This window comes from Sciurus carolinensis, chromosome 17 (assembly GCF_902686445.1).
Source record: "Sciurus carolinensis chromosome 17, mSciCar1.2, whole genome shotgun sequence".
Classification (NCBI taxonomy): Eukaryota; Metazoa; Chordata; class Mammalia; order Rodentia; family Sciuridae; genus Sciurus; species Sciurus carolinensis.
This window is the reverse complement of record NC_062229.1, coordinates 56,628,937-56,641,488: the sequence shown is the minus strand read 5'-3', so window position 1 is coordinate 56,641,488 and position 12,552 is coordinate 56,628,937. Positions and strand designations below refer to the sequence as shown.

The window sequence follows — 12,552 nt, the reverse complement described above, 5'->3', positions numbered from 1 at the left end:
CTGATAACTAAAAGTGACAGCTTCTATAATCTCTATTCTAAATAAGGTATGAGGCTTTCAAACAGTCTCTTTTAATACCTGAAAGAAGAGGAAAGAAAGAACAAAGTTCACCTTTGATAAAGCATTCTGAAAGAATTATCCTTGCTGAAAGTTTGGCTATCTGAATGCATAGCTATCCTTTCTGGTATCCACCCAGTCAATGCATGAAGATCAATATTCTGCAATATAAACACATTAAGGGATTGTCAAATATTTTTAAGCTCTTAAATAAATCCTGAGGGCAACTATTAAATCTCATTGATTTGGTATAATTACTCTGATAGGGATAAATCTTACTGATTTAGAACTGTCTTACTGGTAAATTTGATAAAAACTCAAAATATGTTACAGAAAAAACTGCTTTGATGATGTCATCCATGATTGAGTGCATTCTTACAATAGAAGAGTCACTTCTAATGGTTTAAATACATTCCCCTTCTTTCTCTCAAGTTGCACTGGGTAAATTAACAGGCAATTAATTAAAAAGCTAAACTAAAAAGTATCTGAAGGACAGAGCAATGGAATGTATGGACTGAGAAGAAAAACTAGTATCTTTCTGCGTTTAATTATAACTTTTACATTCCCCACCTATCACTGAAAGATCCTAAAGAGTGGAGGAGGCCTGGTATTAGGCAGGAAAACCAATCAAGTAAAAATAATGGGTAATTTTCATGTATCATTTCATTTTTACAAACCCTGAGAGGGGAATATCATCCTTATATGACAGACACACAAAGAGGCTAAGAAAGGTAAATACCTTTTCCAAGGTCATGAGCTGGTTAGTGTCAAAATTTAAAGTCATATCAATCCAATTTCTGGCTTAAGTTTGGTAGTTTATCTCCTGCAACTAAAGGATAGTGACACACAGCTCAACTCTACAGTTATGTTAGATAAAACACCTCCTGAACCTCAATCTACATAATGTACCACTATCCCTACACAGGAAGATAGGTATCCCCATAATAAGGGGTCTGATCAACATTTCTCAGGGGCTGACACTGCTCTTTTCCCATACACAAAAACATCTATAACTTTTCAAGTTTAAAATAGTCATATTAGACAAAATAAGTCTGTGCCTGGATCATACTATTACTTACTGAGTTGGATCCTGGGAAGTCATATCCTCCCATAACTTTCATGTATGCTTTTTCTATAAGAGACACCCATAATTCACTTTTGTTGTTGGAATAAGAACACAGCAATTCTCCCTTATGATCAACAGGTAACTGGTCATCAATTATCACCTACAGAAAGAGAATATTAACTGTTAGTTGAAACAAAGTATCATAAAATTCTATCAAGAAAAAGAAAACTTCCGTATGGATACAAGGCCCGGTCTTCCTATTAAGTTGATGACAGGTTCAGGTTTCTAGAAACTAGTCAATTATAAAATATCATTTTGTTTTTCTGGCAGGGGTGGGGGGATGCAGGGGATTGAATCCAGGACCTTATGCATCCTAGGTAAGTGCTCTACCATTGAGTTACATTCCCAGCAATGTTGAGCATTTTAATATGATGTCTCTATTCAGTCTTATAAGGTTCATCTGACAGGTAAGACACAGATACATGTCATGTAATTACCAACAAAATTATTAGGAATTCTAGAATGTAATAATATTTTAAAAGGGCGTCACTATTAAGATAAATAACAATATTGTTATCTGCCATTTTATTCTAAACCTGTGAAAGCAGAACATTATGGCTAAAAAATATGAATAACAGAAGACACAAATACCACAAAGACACAGTATCTAATTCTTATTAAAATTTTGTTTCTAAGTAAACTGCTGGAGTGGCTCTTTGAGGGTGCTCCCAGACAACCGCATCAGCATCACAAGGAACTTGTTAAAATGCAAATTCTGGCCTCAACCCAGATCTACTGAATCAAAGACTCTGGGTGTGGGGCCCAGCAATCTATATTTTAATAAGCCCTCCAGGTGATTCTGTGCAAACTAAAATTTGAGAATTATTGAGCTGGAGAGTAATGATTTTCAGACTGGAATCAGCAGGGAATCTCATTAAAATGTAGATTCTGATTCAGTAGGTATGAGGTGATGGAAATTCTGCAATTCTACCAAGCTCCAAGGTTAATGATAGAAAATCATGACAATGCAAGGCCTTTAAGTTATGCATATTTCACAAAGGAAAATTTAGAAACTTTTTCTGTCTTTGTATGGCTACAAATTCTTCTGACCTAATAGACTCAGCTTGTCTGATTCCCTTTCATTCAAAGAATTAAGAAATCTCAGATTATTTTAAGCATTAACAATCCTTAGAGTTCAATGTTACTTATTGGAACTTTGCATAAATTTTCTTAAAACCACTTAAAACAAAACAAAACAAAAGTGTGTTGGGGGGGATTATAAGTCAGGTCAAGGCAGGAGGAATATATGAGTCCAGGAGTCTGACACCAGTGTGGGCAACATAATGAGACCCCATTTCAGAACAACCACCACCACTCAGACTATTTTTCATGCATTTTATTTTTCATTATTAGCATATTACGCTATTGCCAGTAATATGTACAAAAATCACAGACTCAAAACCAACTAAATTAACTTTTAAAATGTTTACATAGAACATTTCTTAATTGCTTCCACTTGGAACTCAAAGAAGTATAAGAGAAGAGAGAAGTGGTTGGGGAGAGTGGGAAGATAGAGACATTCACCTTCCTTGGGACACCGTTGAGATGAAGTTTTACCATATACTTTCCACACGGATTGTACTCTGGTTCGCCATCCTTATTCTGGGGGTAAATTATGCTTTGTAAAGGAAAATATTGAAATAACAATATTAATATTCAATATCAATTGCTATACAAGATCTTCCATTCCATTTAAATGTATGCCATTTAGACATTTGCTATTGTCTTAGCCGTTTTATAAAAATAAGCATGAGAATATGTTCCTATAACAGGCCTAGAAAAAATTTCACTCCAATCAAAGTGCTCATTTACTGTAAATAACTTTAAGAAATATATTTTATGAGATCATAAAATAGGGCATAAACTTCACAATGCTCTGAAAAATCCTTAATTTTTAACAATACACTTCAATAAATCACCAATTACCAAGTGATTATTTTAAGCCAGTTAAAATAATCTTTTACCATTGAAGTAAAGAGAAGACCATTACGACTAATTACAAAGGTAATAAGTACAATGCTGATAAAGTTATGTAAAATTATACAATAAAATACTTCTAAAAACTATATCAATTTTATTTTAAAAATACAGACCAAATCACTCATACTGGAAATTATTTACTTACATGGCAAATAGTTGAAATTAAAGACTGTCTAATTTATCTTTGTATTCTTGGGATTTAACACAAAAACCACTCAAGAAAAACTGAACGAAAAAATTATGCTTAATGATTTTTATGAGTTTAAGCTAACATTTAAACTAAAAGAAAAAGTATTTCAGAAACATTTCAGAACATTCTAAAACTGTTCTCATCAGTAGAATAACATGCCATTTTATATTTTCTGGTAACCAGATTAAAAATACTCGCTTTACAATAACAAATGCTGGCGTAGGTGTGGGGGAAAAGGCACACTCATACATTGCTAGTGGAGTTGCAAACTGGTGCAGCCACTCTGGAAAGCAGTATGGAGATTTCTCAAAAACTTGGAATGGACCCACCATTTGACCCAGCTATCCCACTCCTCAGTTTATACCCAAAGGACTTAAAATCAGCATACTACAGTGACGAAGTCAACGTTTACAGCTGTTCAATAAACAATAGCTAATTGTGAAACCAACCTAGATGCCCTTCAATTGATGAATGGATAAAGAAACTGTGGTATATATACACAATGGAATACTACTCAGCCATAAAGAATAAAATTATGGCATTTGCTTGTAAATGGATGGAATTGGAGAATATCATGCTAAGTGAAATAAGGCAAGCCCAATAAACCAAAGGCTGAATGCTCTCTCTGATAAGTGGATGATGATACAAAATGGGGGGAAGGGGAGGTGAGAGAAGAATGAAGGAACTTTGGATTGTGTAGAGGGGAATGCACAAGTGGGTGGGGAAAGATAGATAGTGGAATGAGACAGACATTACCCTATGTATGATTACACGAATGGTGTGGATCTACGTTGTGTAGAACCACAGAAATGAAATGATGTACCCCATTTGTGTACAAAGAATCAAAATATAGTGTATAAAATAAAAAATAAAAATACCTGCTTTAATGATTTTAATATATTTTGTTTAATCAAATATATTATTATATCATGTACTCAATACAAAATTTGAGGTATTTTCCAATTTTCCTTTGTGTGTTAAATTTTCAAAATCTCAAGTTGTTCTTATACTTGCAGCCCATCTTAATTCAGCCTAACTCATTTAAGTATTCAAAAGTCACATGTGGCCAGTGGCCACTACTGCAAAGTACAATTATAAAGTATCAAAAATATAATGTGATTTTTTTACTTCATTTCAAAACATTTATTCCATACATATTATTTAACTACATAATGCCCATGTACTGATTACTTTAGTATATCTTTCCATCCTTATGAATCATCTGCAAAAAAGCCATAATATTACAGTGATATGCCCTCTCCACTTTCTATGCAAATAAGGCCTAAGTTTGTAATTTCTGGTTAAGAGACTATTAAATGAAAAGGGCTACAGGAACAAATACAAAATTTTACCTGGTAATCAACTTCTTATTAAATCTTCTCTCATAAGCTGCACTGATAGCCAGTGATGCCACAAAGGAGCAATCTGATACTATTGTCTGTTAACAAGAACAATGTATATTACTCCACTCATGTACCACAATAGCATAGTACTTATGCAATGCACCCAATACTTGATTTTTCCCTCTTGACTGTTGTTCAAATAGGAAAGTAACAGAAATGCCATGCCGCCAACTTACAAATTCTACTCACACAAATCCTAGTAAAGTATTTCAATAGTTAAATTTAGAATAGATATTTAAGTAGTAAAAATCTTTTACATCTATTCCCTATCAAAGGCAAAATTCGGAATCTCAAGTTTCTCATCTACAAACATGAACATCCATAATTGCTCAAAATATTTATTCACATTTACATAATTACTTCAATGTTTAAGTCAAAAGGCATTGAATTTAAGTAATTTTTCCAATTATACTTATGCACATGAACATAAAAAATCTAGGATAAAAAAAATCCATATTTAAATTTCCTTAAAATGCTTTCATGTAAAAGTAGACAAAATAAATGTATACCTGCTTTATGCTAAAACTGGACACAGTATATATCATTGTAGGATTGTTGGTGAGATCTTCTGGTCGTACCCACTTGGAAAATGTAGTTTTTTGTTTAGGTGATAACGGTAGTTTGCCCAATCTATCACTGAGATAATAATAAAAAATAGTAGGATCAACCTTAAAAGATGATTGAAAGCCAAAATTAAATTTCCTAGAGTATATTTTTTTTTCTTTGGTATAGTGATCATGTATCTAAATTTATGTCTTCCTAACATAACTCTCTGGTCAAAATCTGACTCTTCACCCTTAACCTTGAATCCATTCAACTTGAACATCCACCCCAACTTAACCTTGAATCCATTCAACTTGAACATCCACCCCAACTAAGTAAATATACATAAATAATTGAAAAAAGCTAACCTAAATTTGTTTATATGTAATATAAGAATATAATTTAAGAGTTTAGTTCAGAATGTTTATGTTCAAGAAATTCAGAAATGAAATGGAACCATTAACAACAGTGTAAGTGGATTCATTCAAAAGGCCCTAGGAAGCTACATATCCTTACCCTGCGTCTTGAACTCCTCTCTGCAAGGTTAGTAAAAATAGTTAAAATTTACTGAGTATCAGTTATATGCCAGGCATCCTCAAAACAACTCTATTAAATAATTCCAGAGAAGGCTTAAAGTGATTAAATAACTTATCAAAGTCATGTAACTAACAGAGAGTATAACTGCATTTGAATCAAAGTTGGTGCCAAATCCTCCATTCTCATCCATTACCCTATGCTTGCTCTGTGCTGTAATATTTCTTTAAAACTGGTATATACCACCAAATAAAAACTTACCTTTCCCCAAATCTTTTCCAGAGCAAAAATGGCAAATCTTTGGATTTCAGAAGACTTCTGGATAATATTAGGTCTACGATATGCAACAAACTAAAACAAACATGATATTCTTTTTTCAAAGAATAATGATAGATAGCAGGAGAAAGGATTCTGGAGTCAGGTATGACTTGCAAACACTTGGCCAAAGTATTATTTCTTCATTGCTGGACAAATCTAAACTTTTAATAAGCCAATGTTGGTTGTAATTCTCTAAGCAGAATATGGCACACAATATTTCTCACACTCTTTTGATCATCATCTCACAGAACTTCTAGGGTACAGGTTTGGTGCCTGGGTAATATTAGGAGCTGATTATAAATAGAGATCTAACTCAATTTAGGAGAGCTTAAAGACTGCTATCACAAAATTCTGAGAGGAAAATTTAAGACCACTTCAAACTTATAATCTAATGTGTTAGGATTATTAACTTACCAAATGAAGCATAATAGAACAAATAGAAGATTCCTTAATATTTGTTCTCTCAACTCATCAATGAATAACTACATCTAGTATTTAAATCCAGTGTTTTTCTTAAAATTTAAAGATATTAAAATATTTTATAAACATGTTTATTAAAAGTAACATGACAGAACAGAAATTTTTTTTAAATCATTCAATCTAACCACAGATAACCATTCATAAATTGTCTTTTCTTGTCAATCTACTACCTGAATTTTAAAATGTTTACTGTTATTTTTTTCTTTGGTTATTCTCACTGTAAAAGAGTTTACATAACAAGAAAAGGAAAATCTTGCCACTTAGAATAGTTAATTTTAGTATTTATTACTGATTTGTCTCCAATTTTCATTAATTCACTAAGTATTTACTGAGTACCTACTATACACCACATACTGTTCTAGAAATGAGGTACAATTTAGTTAAAATAGCATACTCTGTGCTTACCAAACATATTATTCCTACCTCCCCCCAAGAAGCTTACATTAAGTAAAAAATTAACCACAAAAAGTCCAACTGTGAAAAGTGCTTCAACAAAATAAAGTGCTACACCTAAATTAAAGGAGTTTGTACAGTTTTATATTTTATTTATCCAGTTATATTGCGAGCATTTTCCCATGTTATTAAATTCCCTGAAAACGTGATTGTTCATGGCTATAGTCTTCTTATGGACACTATGTAATATAAGTATTAAGAATATGACTTCACTAGTTAGTTATACAAAGATTGAATCTACAAGTTTATATCTCTGAGTATGTCCATTCAAGAACCTATTAGATTAACCAATCCATTTTCACAATTTTAACACTGACAAATGTTTTTTACGTAATCTTTGAGTATATCTCTACTAAATAATTCCTTAGATTTGGTTTCCTTAGGTGAAATTATTAACTGAAGTTTAAAAAAATTTAAATACTTGAAATAAATGGTTATAATTTAGTACTAAAATAATTTTTTCTAGCAGTTAACCCTTACTTATATAGTGCTTGCTACATAAGAACCACTCTAAGTGATCCATATTTTAAGAGTTCTTTTAATTAATTATCACAGCAACCCTATGAGATAGATTCTATTACTATCCTCATTTTTATAGATGTGAAAACTGAGACTTAACTTATCCTACATCTCAGGAACTCAAACTACAAAATTTGCCTATAAAATCTGTGCTCTTAACATCAAAGCGATAAAGCTTCTAAGATATAAGGATTCCTTAGACTTCAATTAATTATTAGCATCACAAGGTTGGTTGCCTAATTTTGGACCAAAATTAGGTTGATAACTTATTAGCAGTTAGATATCTAATTCTTGGCCATTTAAGAACAGCAAAACACTGAAAAATAAAAGCAGCCCTATTCTTTTTTTTAAAGTTCGATATTGTGAGCATTTTTCCTATCTTTTTTTAAAAGACTTTTTATTTGGGTAGCATATATTGTATAGATCATTATATACATAATGAATCATTCCTGTATCCCTGGATATTTCACTTCAATAATCTTTTTTGCTCTAACTGATGCTTTTGTCAGGGTTTTATGTTTTCTCTCATATGTGGAAGCTAGAGAGAAAAAAGGAAACAAAGGTGGTGGGGGTGGTGGAAATCTCACAAAAATAGAAAATGACCAGGAGAGTAGAGGAAGGGGGCCAGGAGGAGAAAAGGAGAAGGAAAGGGGAGGCACTTGGAAACAAAACTGACCACTGGTGAGCATGCACCAATATGTAACAACAAATCCTATTATTCTGTATAATTACAATGCACCAATTTTTTTAAAAAAGATGCTTTAATGAATGTTCTTACTACACACATCTTTAACTGAATATTGATTTCATCAGGAATGACCAGAAGCTGGGGGTCCTGAACCAAACAATATTTTTAAGGCTCCTGACATAAACTATCATTGTCCTGAAAGGCTATGTTAATAAATATCCCTTATAAATAACTCTAAGTTGGATCATTTTAGTAAACAATGATACCATCATTCTGTTCCACTTTTCCATTCAATTCCTTTACTGGTTTGTATTTCTGTTGTGACTCAATCACCAACAGGACAACTGTTTGCGTACACTTTGTGCCAGGACTTGTACTAGACACTATAAGTATGTTAGGCCAAAGGTCAGCAAAAGCCACAACCAGGGAACAGAAAACGAAGGTACTCCTGCTGATACCTCTCCTCTTTCCCATAGCCACATCTCTCTTCCAACAATTTTCCTTATTATAAATTTTAGTTACAAGGCTATGAATTAAATCAAATTTCAGAGTACTAATAAAGTACTGACATTTAAAAAAAATTTTTTTAGATGTTGACAGACCTTTATTTTATTCATTTATTTATATGTGGTGTTGAGAATTGAACCCAGCGCCTCACACATGCTAGGCAAGTGCTCTACCACTGAGCCATGACACCAACCCAAGTAGTGACATTTTTAAAAATGACCTTGGAAGTAAAATTACAACAGTGCTTACTTACCAAAAAGGCATTGGATAAGCAAAGCGTTCCCTCAGATCAACACTCATGAAAGGAACATACTCTATACCATTTATTTTTGATGTTGTCCTATAAAACACAAGAAAAAAAATCCAAGGTAAATGTTCAAGTCAACCTTAATCACAATCTTAAACTCTCAGGGCTGGGGATATAGCTCAGTTGGTAGAGTGTTTTCCACACAAGCACAGGCTCTAGGTTCAATTCCCAGCAACACACACACACACACACACACACGCACACCATCAAAAAAAAGAGTTACAATCTTAAACTCTCTAAAATTTAAATGACAAGGTATAGTACTGTACTGAAATTAAACTGACACCTCATGTTGTTAAATATATTTGAACAAAATTTTTATAAAATTAAATATCAGGGAAAAAATGATGCAATTCAATTTAATATGGGTATTCTTTAAAGACCTAATGTCCTTCATAATAAAACTCCGCTTGTCAAGCCAGGCACAGTGGCACACTCCTGTAATCCTAGCAACTTGGGAGGCTAAGGCAGGAGGCTTGCAAGTTCCAGGCCAGCCTCAGCAACTTAGGGAGACCCTGTCTCGAAAAGTGGGGGCTGTAGTAAGTAGTTCAGTGGTAGAGCATTTGCCTGGAACTCATGAGGCACTGGGTTTGATTCTCAGCACCACATATAAATAAGTAAAAAGTAAAGGTCCACTGACAACTAAAAAATAAAAAATAAATGAAAAGGGCTGGGGATGTGGCTCAGTGCACCCCAAGGTTCGATCCCTGGTACCAAAAAACAAAACAAAAACCTCACAAAACTAGTGTCAAGACAGGCCTTTTGGAGCTGTGGTAGAGGGCTTGTCTGGCATATGTGAGGCACTGGGTTCAATTCTCAACACCACATATAAATAATAAAGAATCTATCAATAACTAAAAAAATATATTTTAAAAAAAGATCTTTCTAGAGGTGATCAAAGTATACTTTCTGTCCCTTCTCAGAACACAGAGCCAAATCTACACTGAGCCCAAAGGGATAAATCAATTGCTTAGTTATTTTGGAATTTAAAAAATATAGCATTTACTAAGCCCATGACCAACATCATTCTTAATGGAGAAAAACTGAAACCATTCCCTTTAAAAACGGGAACAAGACAGGGATGTCCTCTTTCACCACTTCTATTCAACATTGTCCTCAAAACTCTAGCCAGAGCAATTAGGCAGACCAAAGAAATTAAAGGGATACGAATAGGAAAAGAAGAACTTAAGCTGTCACTATTTGCTGATGACATGATTCTATATTTAGAGGATCCAAAAACCTCCTCCAGAAAACTTCTAGACCTCATCAATGAATTCAGCAAAATAGCAGACTATAAAATCAACACGCATAAATCTAAAGCATTTTTATATGCAAGCAACGAAACAGCTGAAAGAGAAATGAGGAAAACAACTCCATTTGCAATAGCCTCAAAAAAATAAAATACTTGGGAATCAATCTAACCAAAGAGGTAAAAGATCTCTACAATGAAAACTACGAAACATTGAAGAAAAAAATTGAGGAAGACCTTAGAAGATGGAAAGATCTCCCATGTTCTTGGATAGGCAGAATTAATATTGTCAAAATGGCTATACTACCAAAAGTGCTATACAGATTCAATGCAATTCCAATTAAAATCCCAATGACGAAAAAAAAAAAAAAAGAAAAAAAAAATCCCAATGACGTACCTTATAGAAACAGAGCAAGCAATCGTGAAATTCATCTGGAAGAATAAGAAACCCGGAATAGCTAAAGCAATCCTTAACAGGAAGAATGAAATGGGGTATCGCAATACCAGAACTTCAACTATACTACAAAGCAACAGTAACAAAAACAGCATGGTATTGGCACCAAAATAGACAGGTAGATCAATGGTACCAAATAGAAGACATGGACACAAACCCAAACAAATACAATTTTCTCATACTAGACAAAGGTGCCAAAAATATGCAATGGAGAAAAGATAGCCTGTTCAACAAATGGTGCTGCGAAAACTGGAAATCCATATGCAACAGAATGAAACTAAACCCCTATCTCTCACCCTGCACAAAAATCAACTCACAATGGATCAAGGACCTTGAAATCAGACCAGAGACCCTGTATCTTATAGAAGAAATAGTAGGTTCAAATCTTCAACTTGTTGGCTTAGGATCAGACTTCCTTAACAGGACTCCCATAGCACAAGAAATAAAAGCAAGAATCAATAACTGGGATAGATTCAAACTAAATAGCTTTCTCTCAGCAAAGGAAACTATCAGCAATGCAAAGAGAGAGCCTACAGAGTGGGAGAATATCTTTGCCACTCATACTTCAGATACAGCACTAATTTCCAGAATCTATAAAGAACTCAAAAAACTCTACACAAATACAAATAACCCAATCAACAAATGGGATAAGGATATGAACAGACACTTCACAGAAGAAGATCTACAAGCAATCAACAAACATATAAAAACATGTTCACCATCTTTTGTCGGGGTTTCCGGGACCCCAGCCTTGGGCATGGTCAAGATGGCGCCTGACGCTGAGCCAAAAGCGGCCAGCTATACAGTAAACAACCAGAGAATTCCAATGATTGGCTAGTTAACGATGTGATTAGAGCATGCCCCCCTCGTGTACCTATCCTATGCTTGCAGCTGTCCGCGTTTACCTCGTGTACTCTCCCCTGATTGGTTGAAGTGTATATAAGCCTGGTGGGTGGGAGAGTAGAGAGGCGGAGGCGGAGGCTGAAGCTGAGCTGGAAGCTGGGAGTGCACGGAAGTTGGGAGTAAGAAGAAGCCGAGAGAAGAGAAGCTGGGAGTGCACGGAAGTTGGGAGTAAGAAGAAGCCGAGAGAAGAGAAGCTGGGAGTGCGCGGAAGCTGGGAGTAAGAAGAAGCTGAGAGAAGAGAAGCTGGGAGTGCGCGGAAGCTGGGAGTAAGAGAAGTGTAGGAGAGGGACTGTGCATAATAAACTTCCAAAGCTTCAGACATTTGTCGTGTCTCTCTCTGCGGCCAGAGGGAGCGCGATAATCTTTAGTTATAAAAGAAATGCAAATCAAAACTACACTAAGATTCCATCTCACTCCAATTAGAATGGCGATTATCAAGAATACAAGCATCAATAGGTGTTGGAGAGGATGTGGGGAAAAAGGTATCTCATACATTGCTGGTGGGGCTGCAAATTAGTGCAGCCACTCTGGAAAGCAGTGTGGAGATTCCTTAGAAAACTTGGAATGGACCCACCATTTGACCCAGCTATCCCACTCCTTGGCCTATACCCAAAGGACTTAAAATCAGCATACTAGAGATACAGCCACATTAATGTTCATAGCTGCTTAATTCACAATAGCCAGACTGTGGAACCAACCTAGACGTGCTTCAATTGATGAATGGATAAAGAAACTGTGGTATATATATACAATGGAATATTACTCAGCTATAAAGAATAATAAAATTATGGCATTTGCAGGCAAATGGATGAAATTAGAGAATATCATGCTAAGTGAGATA

General features: G+C 34.5%; 1 protein-coding gene across 2 annotated transcripts in view; it reads right to left on the bottom strand.

The window, feature by feature from the left end:
- The window catches only part of Capn7 (calpain 7), a 39,646-nt gene that overhangs the window by 14,810 nt on the left and 12,284 nt on the right, over positions 1-12,552 (bottom strand). For both annotated transcript variants that reach the window (XM_047531409.1, XM_047531410.1), the window contains exons 6-11: positions 9,052-9,138; positions 5,266-5,392; positions 4,706-4,791; positions 2,708-2,801; positions 1,137-1,283; positions 112-218 (exon numbers count right to left, since the gene is read on the bottom strand). In XM_047531409.1, coding sequence (XP_047387365.1) covers positions 112-218; positions 1,137-1,283; positions 2,708-2,801; positions 4,706-4,791; positions 5,266-5,392; positions 9,052-9,138 — 648 coding nt within the window. The remainder of the gene's footprint in view (positions 1-111; positions 219-1,136; positions 1,284-2,707; positions 2,802-4,705; positions 4,792-5,265; positions 5,393-9,051; positions 9,139-12,552) is intronic.